A 27649-nucleotide genomic window follows, 5' to 3' on the forward strand; every position below is an offset into this window, starting at 1 on the left:
TCACTAAGGAATTAAAATAAATTCCTGTATTTAGCTTAGATTTTTCTTTCATTTAAATCTAAGTAAGTTGTTATCACATAAGGTACTCTAATAATGTCAGAGACCATTTCAGTCCCATTTCAGTCTTGCTGAATATTGTGTTCATTTGACTTTAAGTGTAGCAGTATATACATTATTTGATCCAAGTAAATATCATTTTTAAGTACTTTGCCTGCAACCCATGCTTTTGTGGCCTGAAAAAAGCTAAACAAACCTGAATCAGTGCATGTAGTAGTTAGTATGAAGGGGAAAAAAAATGTTGTCCTGAACTGCATGATGAGGAATGTCTTGCTTAAAAAATTAGGTGATTTTCTTTAGGAGCCGCTGCAGTACAAATGATAACTAATCATCACCATAAAATGCAAATGAGGCATATTAAACAGGATTTATGTCAAATACAAGTCTGTTGAAATCAATTTTGTGCATCTGCTAGAATTTGCATATTGTATGGTACTGGCAATGCCACTACAGCATAGCAATGTGCTGCCCTCCACTGGGACTATGTTAGTCACAATGACTGCTCTGATATAGTAGGCTCTGCAATGCAGCATTCCTTTTGTTTTCCATGTGTTATTTTCCTCTTAAAAATAAAATTAAAGAGATATTGAAAGTAGAAAGTATAAAAAGACCAAGTGTTTCATATTTGCATACCCTCTAGAAAGAACAGTGTGAAGACTCCTCAGCATTCCAGGTTCTAACCTAGTTAAATATGCACGGTGATTGGTTCCCAATTCTGTTAAGTCATATGAGCAGAGCTGTTATTCAGAGCCAATGGACAAAATCTCCTTTACAAGGTGTGTACCCAGTTAATAGCAATAACATAGCTGAAAATTCCTTGTGAAGATGTAGTTAGGCCTTTTTTAAGATACCATTATTTTACAAATACATTTGAAAAGGTCTGTACTTTGCACGTTCAAGGCATTTTTTATACTGATATTGCTCTGTCTGACAGGTGCAACTTTTTTTTTTTAATGAAAGTGTTACTGTAGTTGAGAGACTACTCGTAGAGAACTGGCTGACATCCCAGCAGAATATCCTTATCCTGGCATTGGGTAAATTGTTATTATTACTCCCGAGTAGGTAATAAAATGAACTGACTGAAACTCCTGAGAAAAAATATGCATTTAACTCTTCTTAAATCTCTGACAGGATTATCTCAACATCTAGTTACAGACTACAAGCAAGTTGTAGAACTTCTAGAAGAGGGAATAGCTAAAAGGTATTTTCTAAAACCAGCTCGATTTTTACTTAACGCCTCTTTCACTACGCATTGGTTTCATTGATGTTTGTTTTGCACATGGTGTTGCCAGCGCTTTGTCTGATTTTTTGATGCTACATACCCACAGTAACAGTTACAAGGACTCATGAAGGTGGTGTTCAACGTATTTCTTCAAAACTTACCCACAGAATTCCACCAGCTGTCTGGAATGAAAGATGTGCCAGGAAAATGTTTTGTTGTAAACAAGCTTTATTTCTTCTCTATTTGCTCATGACACTTTAAACCACGTAGCTTTCAACTCACTTGTCAGTTTAACTTCATGATTTATAATTGCTGAAAAGATAGTGTATTTTTGTATTTGTTTTATAATTATCTATTATAATTTGGAACTTGGCCTTTACTAGTCTAGCAATTTTTTTATTTTTACCTTTTTCTTTTCTACAGGCAGTTTTGGTCATCAGTACATCTGGTGTTAAATTGGTAGAAAAGGGTATAATTTTAATATATCCTCCAAATATAATATTACCTCTTGTCATTAGAGGAGATATAATGTTTGAATCTCAGTTATGCTATGATACATCAAAAAACTACTATATTAGGACAAAAACATGGAATATAAGCATGGATTCTGTTGTAGTGATCAATAGTTGTAACTCTATGAAAAGATGAGAGTCTTTCAGAACAGCAACAGAATTCCAAACTGTGTACTAACTAGGACTGTCCTACAGTGGTCTCATTGCTGAGGAATTAGGAGCTGCAGGAAAAAAAAAGTCACAAGTTCAGAATTTTGTGTAAATTTATGTGATAATGAATTTTAAACTTCCTTGCATGAAACTAGGCAACTGCTATTTTGGGGTAACTTTTCAAAAACATTTTTGGATTTATTCTATTTACCTACAGTTTCTATTTTTATGAAATATTCTTTGGAGTACTTATTAGCACATTAAAATTGCAACCAAGATAATTTGAAACATCTGCAGTGTGGGATATGCTACCACATGAATATCTGCAAGATCTTAGAGAGACAGAGGAGTTGCAATTGCCTCCTGGCCAGAGGCGGGAGAGAAGTAGATGGGGCATGATGGCCTGCCCATGTGTAAAGAAAAGATCAAGAAGGGAAGCTGCCCTTGAACATGGTTGGTGCCTGTGGTAGAGCTGGGCTAACAACAAACAAAGTTTATGGAAGGCATTTTTTTTATATCATATGGTTTTATGAGACCATTGCCAGCCCAAATCTGGTTACACCAATCTATTCTACAAATAAACAAAATGTGGTTTTGCAACATGCCCTTGTTATTTTTGTTGTAACTCTCACAGCTTTTTTTTTTTTTCTCTTGACACTTTGCCAAACTTAGTTTCAAATGCTTAAGAATAAAATGTTAAGAATGCCATGATGGAATAGAGTATGTGGAAAAAATTAATATGTACATTCTCCCATGAAAATGCTGACATGATTGTGAATAGTTGAGGTGAGAACTTTCCCTCCAATCAACCTGTATGTTGTGGGAGGTGCGAAGCTAGCACTAATGTTTTCTCCTCCAAATCCTGGGACACTTTCTCTTTCACTTTTGCTTTATAAACTTCAGAACTGTTCCCCTGTATTCTCTGCCCTTTGTAGGGTTGCTTGCTGTTGTCTGCCCTTTACCTCTTTGTTTGTCTTGGTCCTCCAAGATCTGGAGATTAGATCACCTTCTCCTGCTTCCTTAGTTTAGGCTGATTTAAAGCTATGATGCACTGGACTGCTTGTAGCTTTTAGCAGTGCCAGGTCACATGGCTATGGAGTTGCAGAAAGTAGGAAACAATAGGTAGTGGAGTCCTGGTTTTGGCCTCTTGTGGGGCTCACAGCTGCTGCTCACATACAGCTGCTGTTCTCATACAGCTGCCACTCTGCTCCCTACCACAGAATTTTTGGGCAGTACTCTGGTAGCTGGGCTCATAACAAATGTATGGTCTCAAAGTCCTTGTCTCCAGTAGTAAAATAACCCCATTGTCTATGATAAACTCAAAACTTGACGTCTGATCATCAGTAATGTCTCTTTGTATTCAAGACAAACTACAAGAGTGACAAAGGAAAATACCTGTCACCAGGCTTCAGCCCTTGGCAAAAGTGTGCTTTCTTTGAATTTGTCACAACAAAACAATAGCAAAGAAAGGAGTATTTCCACAAGTTTGTTACAGAGACCTCCTGCATGTGGTACCCACTAGCCAGAATCCGTGAGTCAGAAAGCTGGAAATGAGGGACTGGCCTGTCCATGTGGGAAAGGCAAGGAAGTGCTACTCGAGTGAATTAACAACATTCATTTGATACTGGTAGGCTGGCTAATCTCAGTGCCCTCCTCTAATAGCACGAAGCTACTTGCCACAGCCTTGTAACAGAAGGAGTTCACGAAAGTGGTGTAGGAATGTTTTTGGACCCTTTCTGAAGGGCCAAGAAATAAAATGAGAACAACGTTATGAAAAAGATATTGGACTGGTACATTCTGTGCTGTCTGGGATGAGCTGTATGATGCTATCACTGTAGGACTGTTTTGGGATATTTCTTCAGAGTTCTGTTGTGTACAATACCACCTTTAGCTTCACAGTTGGTTTAGATCCAGCTATGTCCTCTGCCAAACTTTGTGTGATCAGATCAAAGAATGCAGCATGCTGCATTCTCAAACTTTCATGTTCTTTCTTCTGCATCATTTTTTTCTCTATTTATTTGTACTTTCTCTGAATACAGGGAAATAAGCCTTTTGTAATAGAATGTGTTTTTTTTTTTTTTTCTCTAGAATTACAGCAGCAACGCATGTTCACAATGCCAGCAGCAGATCCCATGCAATCTTCACCATCCACTACACTCAGGTTAGATATAAATAATCCAACTTCCTCTTCACTCTAAAAAAAGTGTTGTTTGATGTGCTGTGCATTGTTTAGTTGCCACTGTTTTGTGATGCTTTTACTGATCTCTGTGGAAACTGTTACTTATTTCCTTTGGATCACACTGCAGATGTGTTACACTTCCTACACCAGCTGATACACTGTGCTGCGTGTTTGCTGAAGTGTTCTTGTTCTTTTATACAAGCTTGTAGTTAGCAGTGCTGCTGTAAACTTGCTGTAAAAAGAACAGTTTAAAGCTTTAACCAGTCCTTTGAAATGCAGTATTCCCTGTAAGATGCTGTAAAAATTGTTTTTTTATGTTTTCTTATGTCACACTCATTTAAGCTCCATAATTGAAGTATATCATTAGTTTAATACCAACATTTTCTATCTGTCCAGCATTTCAGATGTGCTCATCTCTTTAGCACTTGGCATCCATTCCTCTCAAAGACAATGCACTCTTTCTCTGGAGGAATAATATCCTTTCCTGGCAGGGAGGTCTTTCATTGATCCAAAAGACCTTTTCTATCTCACATGTCTAACATCCTGTAATCACAGAACATTTGGGGATATTTTTCATTAGTTTCACAAAAGACCTTTGGAATACATCGGTGGAAAGTAACTGTGCAAGGTTTACAAGAAATGCTTTCACAGTTGCTAGGCAGTGAAGTTTTTTTTCAAGAGGAAATCCACATATGAGGGCAGTTCCTCTGTCAGCTGAAGAAGATGTTAATGGTTTGAACACAGTGAGTCAAGGTCACAAAGAACAGCAGCAAGAATCAGAAGTGTGAATTAATTTCAGACAAGAGAATGCACCTATTTTATTGTCATTAATGAGTTAGGAGGAATAATCTTCCTTATCTGTGTTATCCTTTTCAGGCTATATTGGAGAACAATCTACCCTCTGAAATTGCAAGCAAGATCAACTTAGTGGACCTTGCAGGCAGGTAATAGTACACCAAATGGCAAAATTATAATTTTATCTGGAAAGAATGATAGTACTGCCTTAAAAATATTAAAACTTCATTGAAATGACAGTAAGTCCAAGTCTGTGTACGGTAGCAAGGCGCTAATAATCTCTGTCATCTATTCTTCTGGTCTGGACTCTGGACTTCATTGGAAAGGAATTGCCTGAGGAATACTCTGCTGTTGCAAATACTTAATGTTGAGTTCTGTTCAAGCTTTTATTCTTATTGACTGCATTTTTCAGTATCTATTAGTAGAATTATAAATCTAAGCTTGAAAAGAGGGGGAGGGGGGAGGTGATGCAGAGAGGAATATATTCTTAATTGCTACCTAGCATGGGAGAACTGTCATATCTCACTGTCTGGGTAGATTTTAGCAACAACTTACGCTGCTGATTGTGCGGACTTTCTGAACCAGAGTGATATTTCATGGAAAGTGTTCAAAACATGTCGTTTTTTTTTTTTTTTAATTGCACACCTGTCTATTTCTGTTTTCTTTTAAGGAAAATGCAAGATGCTTTATTATGGATAGTATGATAATAACTAAATGCACTTATTTGGTTTGCATTGTCTTATCACACTTCTGTGTTTCAGTGAAAGAGCTGATCCCAGCTACTGTAAAGATCGAATTACGGAAGGTGCCAGTATTAACAAGTCATTGGTTACACTTGGAATTGTCATCTCCACTTTAGGTAAGCACAGCGATTCTTTATTCGATGGTAGTGATAAAAGTATAGCAGACAGCCATACATGTGTTATATCTTTACAATAAAATCTGAACAGAACATCTTTGGGACTTCATAAACTGTAATATTTAAGAAAATTAGCCGTGACAGAAGAAGATAAGCCATTTCCTGAGCACTTTTGCATTTCTCCTTCAGCACAAAATTCACAGATATTCAGCAGCTGCCAGAGTATAAACACCCTAACGAGTGAAGGGGAGAGCAGCCATGTGGATAACCCCTCCACAGGCAGTGTCAGTGGGAGCAGACGACCAGCATACATTCCATATCGTGACTCCATCCTCACCTGGCTTCTCAAGGACAGCCTGGGGGGCAACTCCAAGACCATTATGATTGCCAGTGAGTTTGATTTCTGTTAATTTTTACAATTCTGCACTGCATTACACCCCTAAAACACAACTCTGATGAGGTTAGTCAGCTGCATCACTTAGATTCTGACCTTGGAAAGATTTTTATAAATACTTTGTAGGATACATATGGAAATAAAAAGTTGGATTTTTATTTGAATTGTGCATGAAGTAAAGAATGAGAGTCTCTTGAATATCACAGCTTTGATTAAATACTCATTTGTAAGTACAATCTCTTGCAGTCATTCTCTATGAGCTTGATGAATCCTTAAAGATATTATTGGATTTGTTTTCTAAAAAAGCAGAATTTAAAAACAAAAACAACGACAAAAAAATAAGCTTTTTAAAAAAGTGTTTGGTTAAGCTGATCACTTCTTTTAAATAAACCACTGTTTGCTTTCTACTTGTTAGCTATTTCTCCTGCAAGCTCCAGCTACAATGAAACCATGAGTACCCTAAGATATGCTTCAAATGCCAAAAATATTATTAACAAGCCCAGAGTGAATGAGGTGAGGCCCTGAGTTCTGCTTTTCATTTTTGTTCAGTTTAGTTGTGTATGCCTTTAAGTTTTCTTCAGTATATCTGTTCTCTGAATAAAATTCGTACCTGTTTTTCTCATGCTAACTGGAGCTAAATAGGTGACTAGTTATTACAGAAACCATTTATTTGATTCCCTGCAGCCTAAATTATTCCTTCCCTAAATAATTTAGAATATCACACCTACTATACGTTCTTCATATCTATCCCTTCCATTTCCATCTTTATTCTCTTAGAATGACTACGACAATGTATGTTTACTCTGTCTTTATCCTTAATATTGGTGGAGTTACAAAGATGGGATCCACCAACCCCTGAGCCTGTAGCAGAGCAATGTTGTTGTGAGTTTGCCGGTTTTCATCTCTTTCTGGCTCTGCATCACTTTCTTCAGCTGGAATTTTTTAAGAATGGTTTTCCTAGGATCTTTGTCTCAATGTTTCAGGATGCAAATGTAAAACTGATAAGAGAACTGCGAGAAGAAATTGATAGATTGAAAACTTTGCTGATGAGCTTTGAACTGGTACGTAGGAATGCTTCCCAACTGTAGTTTTAATGGTGCTTTCAATACCTTAGTTTCATCTAATCTCCATCATTTTGTGATGATTACAAGACTAGCAGCATTTTTGTCATTTCTCCTTTTTTTCTGGCATAATATTGATAAACCTGATGTAAGCAGCTGCATGATTATTTGGATTTTCTTGTTGCCTTTCATGGAGTTGTCTGGCTTTGTTATCCAGAAATACCTTGAAATTGAAGCATTTTTTGCTGTAGGGACAAAGCATGAAGGCAATGCAGAGTACTAATCACTGATGTAACTTCCTAGCAAGATTAATTACAATCCTCTTTGCCAGAAATGTAAACTAGTAAACCTCAACAGTAGTTTGGAGGCTTCAATGTGTCTGTGCATTCTGTCTCCTGAAAGAGGGTGTGAATCTCTAGGTCATAACAATGCAGCTGGCTTCTTTGTGGTTTTGTCTTTGGAATAATAGTAGTATCTTGGCTTTCCATGTTGTAGGAAGCCTATTTTCCTGAAAGACACTGGAACCACAGGAATTCTGTACATAGAAATCCCTCTATTAATGCTCTTTCACCTGCACTCCCCTAGAATCTGCATGCAATATTTACAGAGGAGTAGGCATCATTGAATGTCTGTATATTTTGTCCTTCTTCCTGAATTCACCTTGAAATCTGGAAAGAACATGCTTGCCAGTGGTGAATAAGGAAACCAACCCTTAGATCTCTGTGACTGTTGTTTGAACAGAGGAATTCCAGTCCTTGGAGTGATGACAGGGATGGAAATCTGACTGAACTGGTTCTTCAGAATGAGATGAAGGTGTGTATGAGTCACCTGTAACCTTCTCCCATTCCAGAGGGCTGGGAGGGATAACATTGCCATTGTTTTGAGGCAATTATGAAAATGTTTTTGCATTAATCTTTTCTTGTTTGCTCTGAAAATGCAGAAAACAGTCATCCTTATTGTGTATGTTGCATGTTCTCTACCAATTAGTGGTAAAAGCCTCTTGTGTCCTTGATGGGATGATATTGTTCACTGTATATTACCAAGTCTGCACTATCTATTACTTATTTGAAAACCGTCTAAGTGTACCACAATAATTCATTATACAAATCTTTTGTCTTCCAAGATTAAGATTAAACTCCTCCAATTTAATTAAAGGAAATTATTGTGCAGTCACTATATTTCTACAGAGATTTCTTCACCAGAGATGCAGAGAGATTTTGAAGTCTCTGGTTGTAGGATTTGCTGAAGCTTGTCAAGACAGGCAAATTGAGTAGCTATCATGATCATATATCTTTCTGATATTTTGGGAATGACTTTTCAATGGATTAATCTACTACAGTAGGTGGCAGTAGTTCCTACCCAGGTCTTGTTGCTACAGAAATATTCTTCAGTTAGAACGTTTATGAATGAGAAAAATTCAACTACTTAGTAAATGAAATTATTTCCTCTCCTATTCTCCTCAAAGATCGAGCAACTGACCAAAGACTGGACAAGTAAGTGGATGGACAGGAAGGCAATCATGGAAGAATACAGTGTGGACATCAACAAAGAAAAAGCTGGAGTAACAATAGACTCCAATTTACCTCATCTAATGGCGATGGATGATGATATCCTCAGCACAGGAGTGGTGCTGTATCATCTCAGGGTGAGATATTGTTTGTTGTTTTGTTTTCCCTTTGAATTTAAAAACATGTTTTATTTGCAAAATGGAGTGTGGCTGAGGTGGCATTACAACAAAAGTTAGCAAAAAGTAGAGCCCACAATCCACAAAAAGAACAAATACTCAGATAAAATGAAAACAGCACCAGAAAAGAACATACAAAAATGGAAATGGAGGAGAATTCATATATGGAATAGTAACTTTACCTTTTATGAATGCACACACAAATGACAATATGCATATAATAACGTGTGGTAAGTGAAGTAAAGTACCCAAATTAGGCATTAATAGTTTGCCTGCAAAGCAAGAAGATAGGTGTGCATCTCTGTAAATGTAAATGATGGTGCCTAAAGTATACCAGAAGTGGTGGTCCAGATTTTAGTAGATGCTTGTATACTTCAGACTGGAATATTTGTGTAACTGTAGTTCCAGTATAAAAGTAAACTTTGACAGGATTAATTTGGCAATGACTGCTGTTTATAGCTGTTGCTGTTTTCATGAAATAGATTCCACGTGTGTAGCTTGAATGCAAATTAATCATGATTCTGCTTATTTTCTGGGGTCAGGTGGAAATCCTGTCTTCATAGAATCTGCTTTTCTGTGTAGCTATTCTTTTAAGAGAATTTTTTTTTACCAGTAATTTTTCATAACATCACATATGTATTCCTCTAGGTTGTGGCATAAGATGTGAGTGACTTGGTCAAGTAGTTTCAGAGTTTTTCTTTTTAGACAGGGCTAAACGTTAAGCTGGGCTTTAGTTTTTTGAAATTGTTTAAATGAACAGAAGTTATGAAAACACTGATGCTGTTTAACACTAAAATAAATGATGGAGAAACACATTCAGAGGCACACTTGTTAGCAAAAAATGTGTTAGATATCGTTGTCTTGTAAAATTGATCTTGTTATGTATCTGTCTGGTAATAAAAATAACCGAACCCCAAGCTAGGTTCTGTGCTACTTGATATAGTTTCTGGACACCATGTTTTTTTCTTCTTAAAAAACAGCAACAAATATTTGAAACAGAAATCATACTACTCTTTATTATGTTGAAAAACAAACCTTATTATTGATTTTTCTCATGCCAGCACAAAGGAATTGTACTAGATTATGATGAAGGAACAAGTAATAACATCCAGTGCTGATCAACATGCTTAAGCTTTACTACTCCATCATTAACATTAAATGTTTATTCAAAGTAACTGCTATCACTTAGAAGTTTTTCCATTATGTGCAGTTTAGAAACAGTAGATATTTTCACATAGTAATTTTAACAACATCTAAAGTAATTTAAAGATATTAATTTTGATAAATAAGCCTAGTTTGAAAGGTCATCTTCTGAGATCATTAGGCAGAGTCTCTGTCAGACTAACATCTTTGTTCCCTCTTTCTTTGCTTCTAGATGGTGCCTTTTCTTTTCTTTGTGCTTTGCATCTTTTAGACTGGTGTCTATTACCTTCATCTGAACAGCAAGAAGGTAAAACACTAGTGGGTTCCTCACATATAAGGACTTCAATGTATAACAGAGCTTTACTTTTTGCTTGTGAGAAATCATGGCATCAGTCTTCAGATCATGTGTAACAGACATTGTGTTACTCTTCTATTTTTTTGTTATTCTAGTGTTAACTGCACTAATCCACTGTACTGAGCTTAATGAACCTTTCTTTCTTAGGTTCCGTTCCTTTTTTCTGGCTTTCATTAACAAAAACAACGATTTTTTTCTATAGATTGAATTATCTTAAAAATATGGGATTTGTTTTCATTGTTTTGGAAGATTTTTCACAAACTTTTGAAGATGGAGTACTCCCGAAACTGAATGAAGTAAACTCCCTCATTATGCTTCTCTAATTTGCAGTGGGAATTCTATCCTTAGTCAGGAAACACTGTCAGAAGAGAAAAGCAACATAAAATTACTTACTGATATGAAGATGTACTTTTGTATGTTGAGGTGAAGTTATGCAATCATTTATTCTGAATGATATGCCTTTTGATTTATTTATTTTTTTTTGGTAGACGAATCGATATTAAATTAGGAAGGAGTATCAATATTTAAATTATTAGCTCAGTAGCATTAGAAGAAACTTGAAATAGGTCTTGTTTGTGGCTAGTTGGTCTGCTTTTGTCTTCAACTTTAGTTAGTTGGCTTGCATGCTGTATGCATCCTTGCTCTCATCTGCAGTTTTCAGTTGTACCTAAACTCATCTAAATTCACTCCACTGGTTGGGATGCATTTGACTGTTGTGAATTTCACAAGCCAATACAGCCATAGTACAATTTGCCAAATTAAATTGTATTTCACGAAAGTTATTTTAGAATATTGTAAAAAAGATTCATCTGGTAAGATAATAATTATCTCCTTGCTTAGTCAATATTGATGAAACGTGATTTGGGAGTTAATTTACTCTCTTTGCAGAAATCATGTGGTGCTAGCTCACTTGCTTTTGTGAGGTAAGTCAGAAGCCAAATGGATGATAAGGTTTTCTACAGGTGGCTATTTGGTGGTTGAGTCTGCTGAATGTTAAGCTGACACTCCCTCCAAACCATGGAAACTGGTCATAATCTAGCCATCTGCCTCTCCAGCAAGGATGGAGGTCTCAGCATGGTTTGTTGCAGAGGGATTTGTTCGTTCAGTTCTTCACTGTTCAAAGATCCAAGCTATGTGAGGAACTGAAAGGTATTTGTGCTCTTGACCTCAAATACAAGAAATCAGTATGATTTATTTATAGTTACCTGTAACTGTATCATCTTACAGTAATGCACAACTTCCCTTTTCCAGTTTTGAGGCTTCCAGTTCTTACTTCTTGTTTGAGCTTTAATCTAGGCTATAATATGGTTTGGAAGAAGTTCTCCAGTAGTGGATTCTTTGATGAGTTCATAGTCTCTGACATACAGTTCCTTTATAAAACTTAAATTCAGTTACTTTTTTTTTTTTTAATTGTGAAATCTAAAAAAAAAAAAAACTGGTTAACTGAATAATCATATTGTGACTTCTTTCTTCGTATGTGCGTAATTCTAGTAAAATAATCTCATTTCTGTAAAAACAAACAAACAAAAACAAAAAAAACCCAGCTCACTGTAGAAGTTCAAAGCATCAGAGCATGTGTTTTGTGTTCAAAATATTTGTCTTCAGCATGTTTCAAAAATTATGTACTGAGGGTTACTCCATCTACTGGAGTCATAAAAGAAACTGACATAGCTGCAGGATAAGAAGTAGTTGCATCTCTATAGCAGACCAAGTATTATGTGTAAAGTTTGCTCCAGAACTGAGAGGGTTTTTTTTTTTGTTTTCCAAATACTTGCTAAGATTCCGTACCAGAGCTTTTAATCCTTGTATAGAATTCATCCTTGATAACTGACTTCTTATATTAATTGTTGTTTTTTATTTTAGGAAGGAACGACCAAAATTGGAAGGAGTGATTCAGACCAAGATCAAGACATTGGTAAGAGAATCATATTACAGATTATTTTATTGTATGTTCATGTTGAAACAAGAGGCTTACATTTGTCCTTGTAATATCTAGCTTATGTTTCCATTTGTTAGTTCTGCTTTTAGAAGAAGGTAAGCAGAAAAGAATAATTATGTAAGTTGGCTAAGATCTTTCAGGGTTTTTGTTGTTGTTATTTTTTGTTTTTTGTTACTGTCTGAAAAATCAAAAAGCCAATGGAAGTGACTGAGGTCTCTTTAGCAGTTTCTTCACGCATGTTAAAGTCTATGTTAGAGTTTAGAAATATCTCTGTCCAACATCCAAATCTTGATATATCCTCTCTTAAACTAGCAGCACAGGTGATTGTGATACTCCGTCCTAGGAGAGTTGAAACATATTTTGAATGTACTTTAGATAGAAAATGTAAATTACTCAGAACTTTTTTTTTTGTTTCATTTGCTCCTTATTTTTAACAGTAAGAATCTCAAGATAATAATGATACAGATCAAAACTTCATACTGAAATAGGGCGCTTTCTGGAGCTATAACTTTCTTTGTTTCAAAATTTTGTTCTAATGGATTAGTAAGATTGTAACCAATAAATGCTGTAATAGCATTAGGAGGAATTTGCACACCAGCTTACAAATCAGAAGGCAGCTTATGGTTTTCGAGAACAGGAAATATTTTGAAGGATAATTCCATTTTCAGTTGAGCTTTTTTTATGATTTGGTATTGAGCTAACAATCAACAATGACAATTGGCTGTCCTTTTTCTGCAAGTGAGACGGTTCTTTGAGGTATGAAGTATGCAGTCATAGGGTAAAACCATGTGTCACTTCAATCTTGAGGAAAATACAGGATACCTGACCCCTTGAACAGGTGAAATAAAATCAGGTATGCATTCTAGTTTTGAAGGGGCGGTGGATCGAAAAAGACCACTGTATGATAGACAACAACTGTGGGATCGTGACATTACGACCACTTCAGGGAGCATACTGCACTGTGAATGGATGTGAAGTCACTGGATCATGCCGTCTGTCACAAGGTAAGGCTTGCTTTTTCTGTGAGTCATGCATTATAAACAACCTATCTCAGGAGTTTAGAGACAAGCATTTACCTAGCTCATGCAGACCTAAGAAATACATCTTTCAATCTACTGCTGTCTAGCACTGCAAGGCTTGATGGCTAAAGCTTCCAGACTGGAGCAATTAAATGAACTACCTACAGGAAGTAAAATAAAGACATTAGTGACAATATTAAGACAACTTTTGGCAGCAGTAGTTTGTAGCCTTCTGAGAAGAAAAAGCCTGTAGTCGGAGTCAGTGTTGTGGAAAATAGTGGAGGCTGGCTCCAAGCCGGCAGACCACTGATGATTAGATAATATGGTTGAAATGATCTTCAGTTTATTCATGGTGTGTTTGGGTAAAGAATACTAGCCATTGAGTCATAGGCTACGATGAATAAGCTTAGATGACATGTATTGGGCTATCATGTCTTAGGGTTGTGTTTAAAAAAAATAAAAAATAAAAAATCCAGTTACTGGGAACTTGGATTGTATAAAAACAACTTTCTGATAATGCATTTCTTTGTTTTTTGGTATGAAGTCATGCTGGTATTTAGTATGGCAGTGGGGAACTTAATGCTACACTGGATTTGCAGAGGACCCTATGATTAGTTTGGATGCCATCATTACAGAATGGTAACTGCCATTCCTTGGTGGCAAATTTTAAATAGTTCTCTGTTCTGTAAATGTCAGAAAGTTGTTGGTCAGAATATATATATATATATATATATTTTAACAAAATATTTTACAGTACTTTAAATATGCAGTAGTCTTTACACACAGTCTAAAAATCTGAATATTCAGGGCACCATTTGTTATATTATGTCTGTAGGTTTCTAATTCATTTTTGTTTACAGGGGCCCTTGTTGTCCTCGGCAGGTCTCATAAATTTAGATTCAATCACCCTGCAGAAGCTGCTGCCTTAAGGCAAAGAAGATCAGTAAGTTCTAAGGATCTGCATTTTTCTTTTCTAATTCTCCACTGATTTCCTGATTCTTATTGATTTTCCTTTTTATTTTCTGTCTAAAAAGGGTGCCTGAGAAAGGTAATATTTCTTAACATCATCAAGTTTGCTGACTTCATTTCCTGCACCTAATGGGCTATGGTGACATAAACTTTGTTGGAGGACACTATTTCTTCATTCAGATGCACTTATCAAATGAAGATGCAGATCCCTTGAATAATTTAGCGTTTCCTATTTCTAGTCATAACTACAGTGGGATTGAATCCTAAGGGCAGAAGATTGCTGTGAAGAGGCCAATTTAGAGTCTTTCCATTTTTGATAATTTTCTGAATTACTCCCTATATGCTGACTTTTCACCACCCTTAATCAGATGTACTAACAGAAATGGAAAATTTTCAGGATTAAGTGTTTGAGTGTTGTTGGGCCAGAAGACTTTTAATTGTTACATACTCTGGAAATAGGTAAAGTATTTATTGGTACAGTAATCACAAGAACTAACTGCTGCAGGATACTGTTTGCTCAGCTATTTAAATATCTCCCTCTCCCCCTAAAGAAAGAAAAAGTAGATTTTCTGATTTAAGACATAATCATATAAATGATACTGGCAATAAACTTCCTTTTAAAACAGTATTTTACATACTGACATTTTGTACTCACTACTGTCCTTTTGTACTTCCTTCTGTGGTTGAGATAAAGGGCTTAACTTCAATTTGCCTTCATCCTTTATTTCTTGATTAATACAAGATGCACTACATTAAAGTAGAATTGCAAGAATGGGTGTCCTCAGTAACCAATTCTTAACAGCTTTATAGATTACTGAAGACTAAGCAGAACTGTAAGTGTGATTGTAAGCTCACTTGGGAGATATTATTATGCATATCCTGCATATTATACATCATGTGGCATGCAGCACTTTGCAGCAACAGTATGACTGATGTGTTGCAACTTCCTGGATTGCTGTGATATTTTTTTTTCCTCTCTATTCTTACATGCTTAGATTAATGATGTCCCGCCTATTTTGAGCTGTGGAGCTTTGGACTGGCTCAACTTAGATGGAAGTCACACTCATTCTCCTCATTATGTCCTTTCTTCTCTTCAAAAGTAAGTTTAAAAATATAAAACAAAGCTATTTCTCCTTTAATACAACCTCAGAAGCAAGGACTTTGTTCAGGTACAACTGAGTTGTATATAGAGTAAGTCCATTCATGTTTTCAGCTGGTCAGAACCAAATAAAACTGTCCAGGAGAATGCATTAGCTGAATTACTAATTTAAAAATGTTAGGATATTCAATCAGTAAATGTCAAGAATTATTCATTGATACACAGTGAATATTAATGTGCAATCAAGAAAATGCTTTGATTGAGACTGTCAGGCTGTCTTAATTCAGTTCACTTGCACATGTGTATTATGGTGTTTTTTGTTTACAAGCTAATGTATAATTTTTGTAATGTTCTTCAGTGCACAAAAGGACTTTATGAAAATGAATCAGGATTTATGCAATGTGATTATCAATTCACTTTTCCTGCTAATTTGTTCTGAAAATAAGGTTTGTTTGATTATAAATTCCCTGTAGCTCAAGAAATATCAATCCCTTCATCTCAGAGGGCAATTGAAAAGTTTTTGGGTTTTTTTAAAGTGAGCTGTAAATAAGGCATAGGCTGCTTCCAAAGTGCTGAAGAGCTGCTCATATCCACAACATGTAGTGTTTGCATTTCTTGAGAGAGGCTTTCTGAAAGGAAAGTATTGGTGTGATAAAGACAGTGGTTAATTTATTCAGGTATATCAGGGAAATGAATTAAGATACCTCCTGTGTTTTGGTGTGTAATACTGTAAGAGTATAGGAGAACTAAATGTAATTGGGTTCTTTTTCTTTTTTAATTTCTCTCAGCCTGGCACATTCAATTGACCTGTCAAAGGCAAGAAACAGCCATCTTCTCATTCATATCTGTTGATAGTTATGCTTCTTGCTAGTGTGTTTTTGTGTGGTTACATACTGGGAATCTTATCTTTTTCTGGGGAAGTATCTCATCTTGTTTTTATGAGCATAAAATGTTTTCCCTGTTTTGAACATCTCTTCATCCTTCTATTCAAGTGGCTTGCTTTCCACCTTGGGTAGTGTGTTTATATGTGCTCTCTTTAACTTACCTAATCTCTGCACTTATTTTTTTAATTTGCTGCAGTGGTATTTTCTGTACAAAATGGTATTTGATATTTATTTCTTTATTTAGCTAAATTTAAAAAAAATTCCATGTAAGAATAATAGCTTTTCTAATGATCTCAGAAGTAGATACCATGTCAATCATTGCATGGGTTTAAACATCAGCAGTGGAGCATTTGTTATAGAACTAGCTCCTAGGTACACATACAGAAATCTGGAAGTCTTGCAAACAGCTTAGCAAAGCATTGCACTTATTTTGCCCTTTTTAACCTGACAAAAATAAAGAATAGTTCTGATTGTTTTTTTTTCAGACTGTGTTCAAGTAACAGGTTCTTCTGTGTTGATCAGATTTTCAACTGTTTGGACAGGGCTATGCATATTACATACTATAACTTTACCTGAGACTTATCCCAAGTGTTTCAAAATGATTTCTTTACTAGAAATATTACTGTGTTGCCTTCATGAATGTCGATCTATTAGAGAATTAAGCTGTACACTATGTCTGAATTAATTTTCTTTCACTTGATGTAATCCAATGATTTTTTTTTTTGCCTTGAGTAATTATTTTGGCAAAGGCAAGCTGAACTGATGCACTTGGTCTTCCCTTAAAATAACCAGCAAGCCCCTCTCAGTTTGGACAAGCAGTTGTGCTCATGGAGGGAGTTATGATTAAGATATACAGCCTAGGATCTGTAATATGAAAATAAAGTGAGATAAAAAATCATTTAAAATGTCTAGCCTTTCCAAAGCCAGTGTCAGGTACTAAAAATGGGAGGTACTTTATAAACACTAATATAGCACTCAATGAAGTACACAGTGTGCTTATTTACTAAAGCAGTAAAAAAAAAAAAAAAAAATCCACCTAGCCCAGTGTATTGTCTCAGTCAGGAAGGTACTTAGAGCAATTATAAAAGAATGGGGTAAGCTATAAGTATATTTCACAGAAACACACACACTCTTAATAGTTCATATATGCTTTCCCAGCTGCTACCAGTCTGCATCTTAGAACATTCTTATACTCAAAATTATAACATCATCTCTGTGTTTAGAAGTATTCAGTGAAGTTTTCTTGCCTTCTCTTTGTACATCTTTGTAATTTCCTACTTTTATATTTACAGTAAAAAATGTACAAACTGTAAAGAAAAAAAGTGTTCTCCAGAAATAAGGTAAGATACGTCTAAATCATGCTGAATATTTTGGTCTCTCTAGCTTTGCCTTTTTCTTATTCTACGCTGATTTCCTGCAGAAGAAGCAAGTAGGCTCTAAGCTTTAATTTGACTTTATCACATTGAAACAAGAATCTCTACTTGCAGCTGAATTGTAAGCATGTAGCCCATATTTTAAAACCACAACTGCAGTGGGATTTACAATAAATTTGATGTCAGTAGTAGGTCCTGTAAATACTCATTAGTATATCAGAATTTCTTTAGACTAATTGAGTTCTCTGCTTGTGAGAAGAAAATGGCTTATGGAAGAGTCCAAACAAAAGACCTAGCATAGAACATGGTCAATTCATACAAAGCAGGATGACAATTATGCACAGAAATCTTTCTGAAATTGTTGGGCTTCTGTGCATTTAGAAATCTTTCATCAGCAACTGATGGTATTTTGGTTTCCTCTGGAGTTTTTATTTCAGAACATATGGACGTACATTTTATTATAATCATTACTTAAAATCTTATCTCCTGTGCTGCCAGTAATATTACAATGTTTTGCTCACCTGCTTTCATTGGATTGAATCACCAGTTCAAGCTCTAAATGTATATTAAAATATTTTCAAAAACAATAGAGAACAAATTTTTACTGTTAAGCCAACGTATTTAAAGTTTAAGCATGAAATTTTCCTTGAAAAATGATAGGATTTGTTGCACTTGTTACTTTTCTGCTTGCTCATATACCCCTGCGCTTCACATTTTTGATGCTCACTGTCAGCAAGCAAACACATGGAAAGTTTGTGGCTGGCAACAATGATTGTATGACAGCATCACCACATACCAGTAGATAATGAAGTTGGAAAATGTCTTCTGAAAATGCAAGACAAAAACAAAACATAAGAATGTGGAAAAGGAAAGGACAGTAAAGAGTATCTCTAAATAAAGCATTTGATACTGGAGAACACAACAGAATTTTCATGCTACTGTGGTACACTTAAAATGTCCTCTTGTTACTTGTAAAAATAATGTCAGTGTTCTTACTAACACTAGAGAATTCCCAAGTGCCCTACAAATACAAGTTAAAGAAGTCTTTTGCAACCCTTACTCAAATATTTCACAAAGAAATTCACTGTCAATTACAGCAGCTCCACAAGTTGCAGCAAAATAGTGGTTTAGCAGAGGAACTGGTTCTATATATGACAGAAATCACAAAGGGAAAATCTGCTATAGAATGTAGTTACAGCTGAACTGGAATTTAGCAATGCAGCAGTGACCTTTATTAAAGTGTGTCTGTGTCTTGTGCCTGTGACTTCTTGCCAAAGATAGCATAGAAGCATATTTAAAAGACTGCCTTAACTAAGTCATTACCTTTCTGTTGCTTTGGGGGGATTAAGTGAAGCAAAAAGAAGTTTCTTTGAGAGAGCTAAAAAATGAAACAAAACAAACCTGCAAGCAAACCTGCTAATTGAAAATCTGAGTGATATTTTATCTGGTGGTAAATTTCCTTAACAGGGATTCCTTTGTGCATATTTCTAAATGTCCCTTATTTCCTAAGATTCTGACTGCTGGCAGTTGTTACTGATTTCTCATTTCCATCTCCTGCCCCTCACCCCCCAACTTTTGCTTTGAATTGTGTGAGCAGCATTGCTTCAGAGCTCCTTCATCATTCTTCCCTTTGCTTTAGGGAGGAGGAGAGAGAGGTCTGAGCCACAGTGATAGGCAGAAGCAAATGCACACAGTCTTTGCCAGTCCTGTGCTGTGTGCTGCTTGCTGCTGTGTGATGCTGAGGCCCTGCGGGAAGGGCCCTGGGTTGGACACATGTAGAGGGAGGAGGAGAGGACAGAGCAAGGGGGGAATGTATATCAGAGGATGGGCTGTAACCCTGACTTGTGATTGCTCTCAGTGCTGGGATTTGCAAATGTGCAAAATGCCTTGCCAACATCTTTTTTGTCTGCTTTATTATTAACTCTTCTTTCCCTGGAAAAAATCATTAGTAAAAGAAAAAGACTTGAACATCAGGCAGCCAGAGAAGGATGGGTGTGCTAACCTGATTGATGACCTGACTGATTTCTTTAGGAAAACGGCAAATCTCAGCTTTTAGCAAGTATTCCTCGCTTTTTCTTTTCTTTTTCTTTTTCTTTTTTTTTTTTCCACTTGAGTTTCTGTAGCTGAGCCTTAAGATTTTGTTGCAGAAAGCCTTCTGCCTCAGCACAGAGCTATCGCTGCCATAGTTACTGAAAGCTGCATTATGCTGTAGGAGCCGCCAGCCTCTGCAACAGCAGTGGAAGTGTTTGGGGATGAGGGGAGGAGAATTGCAGAATAGGATCCCGGAGAGCTGATGACAAAACAGGCTGGAAAAAATGTGGATTTACAGATGGTTCATTTAGCATGCGTCATGCAAACTTTGTGGAGAGAAAAATGAGACGGAAAAGCAATCCGGCAATATGGGTATAATATGAAGATTTTCTTAGTAATTTGTTATCCTTATTTTAAGATTGTTCCCTTTCTGTTGTAATTTTAATTCCTGTTTTTAAAGGCTTACTTGGAGGGAGGGGTAACTGTTGACACTTCTTGATGCATTTGGTATATCTAGAAATCTGCATGCTTTTGTGAAATATTATGCAGTGTTGCATTTATTCTTAATGCTGAATGCCAAGTTCTGTGAAATAAGGATTTTGTTACCTTTGTCTTGATATCAGCAAAAATGAAACTGTTTGTCTTATGTTTATCCTGGGTTTATATAGCTAGAGCTAACCTGGGGAAAGGTTGCTGTGGGAAGGAAGGAATACAAGCAGTAGCAGAAATGTATCTGTGCTTGATTCCTGTTTCATAGGATTCCTGTATTTTAAGTCTACATTTAATGCATATATTACGTATATTATATATTGTATTTATATAGTTATATAGTATATATTAGTTAAGATATTTTAAAGAAATGACTGATTTTTGCCTATTTCAGAATATTATATTCTTATGTTAATTTGATTGATATTTGTCTTTATTTTAGCCACTCAAATCCCTGTTACAGAAGCTCTTTTTAAAATTGTGCACTGGGTGATTTAGCCCCTAAGTGGGCATGAATCTGTTGTTTTCTTTTGGGGCTACTGTCATCTCATTTTTGAGTTTAATTTATGGTATGATTTCTATAAACTATCAAGGACGTGTTGACATGACATAGTGTATTCAGCAGCAGAAAGGGAGCATTCTCAATTCATGGTTTTGGTATCAGCAGTTCTTGAGATAGATCTGTATCTCGAGTCCAAACCAGCCAGTCATTTTGCTCTTGTGGTCAGTATCTGACAAGCAGAAGAAAAGCATTCCCTGTTCTGCCATAGTACCTGTGTTATGTAAGTGGCTGTGCATGAATTTTCATAATCTTTTTCTCTCGCTTGAGAAAGCTATTTTTAAAAAGCAACTTTGTAAAAAGCTTTGATGTTCAATCTCCTGTATTCGGAGCTGTCCTTACTACCTGACTGGCTTTTGTTTTGTACTGTTAAAAATTAGGGGATAGGAGATGAGGCAAAAAGGAACTGAAATAGCAGCAGAACTGCAATGTATGTATGTACACTCAGCAGTGGTGAGACAGTCAACCTGCCTTTTGTTACAGAAACTTTCACCATAGAGAACTGTATCCACCAGCTACCTCACCAAAACAAGGCAGCAATAGTACCGTGATGGTTGCTGTGATGTTTCTTTTCCAAGATTTAAAGCAAATTATGGTTATGTCTGTGTACTCTTTGCCCTTATGGGGTGTAATGATAGTGTGGAGCAGTAAGCAATAACGTTCATTTGGCCTGCATTGTGTTCTGCTTTATGTGCAAACACGTGTGCTTATTGGAAAAGATTTTACAGTTTCATGTTAGATCAGCAAAAAGCTATTAAATCTCCATGAGGGAATATGCTAGTGCTGCTGAGAACAGTAAACACCACATTTCTGTGTCCATTGTTTGCACTGCTTATTCTCCAGTTCATTATAATATATGGCTGGGAGTTGGTTTCAGCATTGTTGGAAAGTATGAGCCTGTTACCCTCTCCCAAATGTAAACAGATGTTACTTAACTACCTCTGCAAGCATTTTTTGAGAACATAACACATTTTTCTAAAAGAAATTGTATCTAGTTTTAGTAAGTAGATGCAGAACAGGAATTCTTTGTCTACTCTTCTGCTAACAAACTCTGCTTTCCAGCATTATTGGCCATGACTTATTCTATTTCCTCAGTCTTATATAGAATACTGTTGATAATGTTGAACAAATAGAGTTAATCTCTTCTAATACTGAGCTTTCTGATGTTTGATGTGGTTTATGGATCCTCCTCGCTTCTCTTGGATGAACGTACTTTGTTTCTTTTGCATGTGTCTCAAACTAAGTGACTTTTACAAGGTCATGCACATGCAGTCTCAGATTTTCCAGATGTGTTACCATCACAGATATCAGATCGTCAGACTGAAGTCTATTCCACCATAAGTAGAATTAGACTTTTTGCAGAGACTTTACGTTTACAATTGCTGTTAACATTTATTACTTTAATGCATTTGCAAGAGGAGGCTTCAGCTGACATAAAAGCTCTCTTGAACTAAGAAGTGCATAAGTAGTCCTTGCCCTGAAGGCCTTGCAGTGTAAGTGCATGAAAGCACAGAGATGATATAACTGCTCCAAAATCATTGTGATTGTCTATCTCAGAGCAGTAGCAGCATAATAACCTCCAGCTTATATTGCTGCTCCATTACATTTCTCTGGAAAATACGTAACGTAACCTGAAAGCCTAATTTGTGGAAAGCTTCCCTCAAAGTTACAATAAAAACCATGGGAGCTCTTCTGAAATGAAACCCTTTGGATTTTGTTTCATACTCAAAAACTGATTCTTCCTTAGTTAACCAGCCTACCTTTAACCTCTGTGTTTGTCCCCCCGTAGCTGATGTCACTACAAACAACTGAAAAGCTTGGGTATGAAATGGCCATAGGAGACCCTTCAGTGCAGCAGTGAAGTGTCTATTTAAACCTACTTCAAGTGAATAAGAGACCAGGGAATCCAGTCCTATTTCCTGGAATTCAAACACCATTTATTAAATAGAAATAAGTATACATCACAGATTGTTGAAATCTTAGCAGTCAAGCCAAATACAAATGGGTCTTGGAGATCCCTATTGTAATTTGTTTCTGTAAGTCTCAAATAGACTCAAAAAAGTTAGAAAATGGAAGGGACAAAACTTTTACTCAGATTGCTTGCACCATGTAAGGTAACAGAACAGAACATGCTCCTCTTCTGTTATTCTCATCAGCATTACAGTTACATAAACAAAAAACAAACTGAATTCTGTTTTTCTCAGGTGAATGAAAGAGGGTCAATAATATTTTCAATTACTGAGAATCTTAAGTCATTTATATAGTCAGGTTTTCCTGCTGCTTCCTAGGAAAGTGAAAATGAATGTTCAATCTAGAGGGACTCCATCAGATGTGAGGATGTTAGCTGCTTAATTGCTACATCTGCTTTGACTGCTAATCTGGTACATAAAGTTTTTGCTATAGAAATAGCTGCTTCAAACACATGCCTGTGGTTGTAGATAGAGATTACAAATAAATCCTGATGTAGCAAAGGTCAGAGGCTCGTTGGCCTTGGATTGATAATGATTTTACAAACAACATGACATTTGGTGCACAGTCAGGAAACAGGCCACTTGGAGGGACTGCATGGAGTTGTTTACAGGATAGTAACTTTTCTGATCACCGTTCTACTCCAGATATAGACAGAGCAACCTGCAGTAGTTGCATACGAGAGAGAGTTGGGTGACTGAATTCTTTCCTTGGTGCTGCTGGAGACCTTTGATGTAATCTCAGCAATTCCCATATTTCTTTCCAGATTTAAGATTTTTTATCTGTAAGGAAAAAAAAAACAAAAACAAAACAAACCTTTTCATTTCTATTTCTGTTTATTTTTTTTAAGTACTTGGGTGAAAAACATCCTATATTGTGATCATTAACTTATAAAACATGAACACCACTTTCCCATCCCCCGCTTCCCCTTTGGAAGCAAAATGACAAGTGACGTGTTTTTTAAATTATTTCTATTGTTTTCTTTCTGGTGATGGGATTTTCAGTTTCACTATAACAATTTTCATGGTGAAAGCTGGCATTTCTGACAGTTCCAGGACTGTGGCCTGCTGTGATGTGCATATACTCTCTACCATCATGAGTTCTTTGTGTAATGCACCCTTAATGAACAAAGCAATATCCAGAACATTGTCTTTCTTTAGTAAGTTTTCTTTCTTTAGTAAGTAAGATGACGTGTTGCATTTACAAATGTTTGGTATTTTTTTCTTGTTTAAATTAATTGCCAACATTTTGAACTGCAGAGACATAGATGCTGTGCATGAAGAGTACAAGAAGAAACTGAAAGAGCAGGAAGCTTTCCACAGAAAACAAATCCAACAGCAGCAGCTCTATGTTGAGAATTTAAAGCAGCAGATCCTCAAAGGACAGGTCAAAGCAGAGAGAGAACTGGAAAATGACCAAGCCCTCATCAACCAGCAGATCCTAGAAAGTAAGTACCTGCCCCTCTCTCAGGTTTCTTCTGTAATTGCATTCTTTCATCCTCTTCGTGTTTTTGTCCTAGTTAGGCTTTGTATTGTGGTGGAAGTTTTTGTTGTTGTTGTAATTTTGTTGTTGTTGTTACTATTGTTTTTTACAGCACAGTACTAATTTTCTCCTATGATTATCTCTCCTTTGAGAACTCCTTTGAGAATTATCAAGCACTGATTAACTTTGCAGAGCACCAGCAGCACTGTTTAATTAGTTCTGCAGGTCTTGACTGGGATAGGCTCACTGCTCCTCCTGTGGCACCAAGCCTCTCATCTCTCCAGTTGCTCCCCATCCTGCTTCTCTAGTTTTGCTCTGATTATATCTGTTCTCCCTTGCAGCAATATAGACAGAATCTGCTGTTGTATTTTCTACTTTTCTATCAATATTTCTGTGCTTCACAGAATGCCTTGGATTGAAAGGGACCTTAAACATCACCTCATTTCAACCCTGCTGCCATGGGCAGAGTTGCCATCCACCAACTATATCGGGCTGCCAGGGCCCCATTCAACCTGGCCTAGAATGCCTCAAGGATGGGGCGCCCACAGCTGTCTGGGCAACTTGTTGTAGTGCCTCACCACCCTCTGAGTAAAAAATTTGTTCCTAGGTAAAGTATTGATGATGTTGGTTTGACACAAACCTCAGCTCTATGCTAATTATACCATGAAAAGCTTGAAACATTTTGAAATCCCAAAACATCAGAAGATAAGTGATCTTTCAAAAGTTCAGTGAAAAGGTAGCTCTCTAGCTTTCAAGAATCACTTTGAATTCAGATTTTGTTTATACTGGGTTTTTTTGTTCATCTCAATGGGAGCCTAATTCACTCTGCAAACCTCTGACAGCCTCTTTTTCTCAGTTTTCTCATTTTCCTGTGTCTTTCACTTTGTTCTGTGGCCTCTCATTAGTTACTGTCAGCTAGGGAAAGACCTGATTAACCTATGAAGATGTGTTGCGATACATGTTTATGGGAGATTTGACAGAAGAGAAACTAATTCTTAGGTACATAAACAGCCTGATTGGGATTAGAAAAGGTACTAAGATGATTCTTGTCCAATCACTGGCATGACTACTGTTTGCAATGTTGAGAATAGTTGTGATGTTCACAATTGCAGAGGACATACAAGTTTAGAGGTATATTATGATGACTCTAACAAACCTATATGGGATAGCATAGTATAATAAATGATCCCGAGAGCTCAGTCTGTTTGCCTTGATCACAGTAAAGCTGGAGGTGATTTCATCCAAGTCTATAAGTAGGAACAAGGCATTGGTAGTATGAAATAAAAATGTAGGAAGAAATTCTGTGGTAGAAACAGAAGTGAGACAAATTAAGATTAAAAGTAAGATGCAAGTTTTATTTACCCTAAAGATGACTGATACGTGGTACTGCATTCTCCATTGCTGATTTTTTTTTAACAAAATTGTATTTAAAAAAAAAAAAAAAAAAAAAAAAGGCATGCTTTGGTTCAAATAGGAGTTATTTCTAGCAAGTTCTTATAGTGTTATTCAAGCTAAAGACTCAATCAGTGATCAGATTCTGAATAGTAAATAGCTATGGCAAAAGGTGGAGCCACAGCATATTTGGAGAGGTGTTTGTCAGCATCAGTGACTTCTGGCCCTGAGTGATGCTGCTTTGCACGAGGACATAGTTAGCAAGACTTGTCCTGGTGGGGCTGAACAGAGTTTGTAGGGAGATTTGGTAACATTTTAAATCTTAAGAAGCTTTTGAGCATTGAAATAGGGTAGATAGAGTGTTCTTCCTGTTGTCTTCTATTGAATGGTCTGATTCAAGTTTCTTGATAAGAAGAGTACGTCTATTGCAAAGGCACATTTCCATTTCATAAAGCCTGCTACTGGTTCCTGGAATAATTTCTGAATGTTTAGAGGCTCTGTTTACCATCTTTAAATTATGCCAAATGCAAGGAAGAAATTAAAAGGAAAATTGTGGAGATGGGGAGTATCAGAAGGAGACCTAGTGTGTACAGGCAGTACAGAGCTTCTCCAAAACGTATTTCTTGAAACAGGACAAGTTCTCTGCTCCTGTCTAGTTCCACTGTTTAGCTGTGCTCATATTAAGCTTAGCCAGACAAGCAGTTTTTGCAGCCAAATATAATTCTTTGTTTGGCAGCCCACCAGAGTTCTTTTGCCTTATTTGCACCCTCTTTTTCTCAGCTTCTGACAGAGGCAAGTTTGTGAGTAGACATTAATTAGTGTCTTAGAACTTTCAGGTCTATTACAGGGGCGCACTCATCTGCCAAATATTCTGCTTCCTAGAAACATGCTGAAGAGGGCAGATCTGGGAATAAAGAGTTGAGGAAACTCTTCTGTATGTGAAGGTTAAGATGTTACTAAGAAGTAATAACAGATTATGACTAAAATGCTTTCATTTTATCCATAGGGTAAACATACTTATCTATAAAGTATCACTACTTCTGTGTGTCTAGCTGAGGATGTAAACTGGAGACTCCCTCAGGTGGGAATCACTAACGGAGAATGTTTAATGAGATTTGTAGTTACCAAACAACTGATGCTGGCAATGCTTATCCGCTAAAGATGGTTATTTTTCTCCATTAGGGAAGCATCCACAGCCCCCAAATCCTTTCACGTAGTTCAGCTGTCATACACAGGGCTCGTGACCATGTCAAACTCTTATTTCCTAACTCCATGAATAAGTGACTAAAGGTGGCTCCTCGGTGAGGGGCTGCAGCTAAGCACATTGAAGCTAAGCCCAGCCAAAATAGTGTTGCTAGGAAGATTAAAGTGCTTTGAAAAGCGTCTGTCCTTTGAGAAATGCTCATGTATGAAGGAACTTTGAGTGTGGTTTTCTATATTGCTTTTTCAGCTAATGATAGATTTGTTCCTCTGTGCAGCTGAATATGTGTATTTTCATAACAGCATAAACGTGAACAAAGTTTTTAACAGAGCAGATCCTATTCTTCTCTACTGCTTCTCTACTGACTGCGAAGATCAGATTCTCCAAAGATTTAGAGACGATTAAAAATGTAAACAAATGTAATATACTCTTATTAAATAAGGCTAATCAATTGGTTTGTTAGAAAAGAATATTAAGCATTCGTGAAATTTGGGGAATGCTCATAAAAAAAGGGAGAAACCAATTCTCTTTGGGAGTAGACTCCTGATTTTATGAAAAAATATGCATTGATGGGTGATATGAGTTTGTATGTGTTCATCCTGACAACTCATGGTTGTGTTGATTTCACTTGTATCCTTGCTATGAGTGTTTTTGAATAATTTCAAACATGTTGCATGCTAACCTGCTCGTATTCACGGTACATGGGTTCCCACCAGGCATTTATGAAATGCTCTGGAGCAGCCATAATCACAACAGGTAGAAAATTTTGTGGTTGTTGCTTCACCTCAGCCCAGATACCGCACAATGTTTGTGTTGCTTGAGAAATTTCCATC

At 36.5% G+C, this 27649-nt stretch overlaps 1 protein-coding gene across 5 annotated transcripts in view; it reads left to right on the plus strand.

Annotated features, from left to right (window-relative positions):
* Nucleotides 1-27649, plus strand: part of STARD9 (StAR related lipid transfer domain containing 9) — a 96144-nt gene that overhangs the window by 47757 nt on the left and 20738 nt on the right. For 3 of the 5 annotated variants that reach the window (XM_048947423.1, XM_048947424.1, XM_048947425.1), the window contains 15 exons: nt 1189-1258; nt 4030-4102; nt 4997-5064; nt 5677-5774; nt 5964-6164; nt 6584-6681; nt 7152-7229; nt 7971-8042; nt 8695-8874; nt 12275-12326; nt 13217-13354; nt 14230-14312; nt 15334-15437; nt 17614-17661; nt 24001-24188. In XM_048947423.1, coding sequence (XP_048803380.1) covers nt 1189-1258; nt 4030-4102; nt 4997-5064; nt 5677-5774; nt 5964-6164; nt 6584-6681; nt 7152-7229; nt 7971-8042; nt 8695-8874; nt 12275-12326; nt 13217-13354; nt 14230-14312; nt 15334-15437; nt 17614-17661; nt 24001-24188 — 1551 coding nt within the window. Of the gene's footprint in view, nt 1-1188; nt 1259-4029; nt 4103-4996; nt 5065-5676; nt 5775-5963; nt 6165-6583; nt 6682-7151; nt 7230-7970; nt 8043-8694; nt 8875-12274; nt 12327-13216; nt 13355-14229; nt 14313-15333; nt 15438-16225; nt 16254-17613; nt 17662-24000; nt 24189-27649 lie in introns of those variants that run through there. The other 2 variants (XM_048947426.1, XM_048947427.1) reach the window with 2 other exon arrangements.

The sequence above is a fragment of the Lagopus muta genome, chromosome 6 (genome assembly GCF_023343835.1).
Source record: "Lagopus muta isolate bLagMut1 chromosome 6, bLagMut1 primary, whole genome shotgun sequence".
NCBI classification, from domain to species: domain Eukaryota; kingdom Metazoa; phylum Chordata; class Aves; order Galliformes; family Phasianidae; genus Lagopus; species Lagopus muta.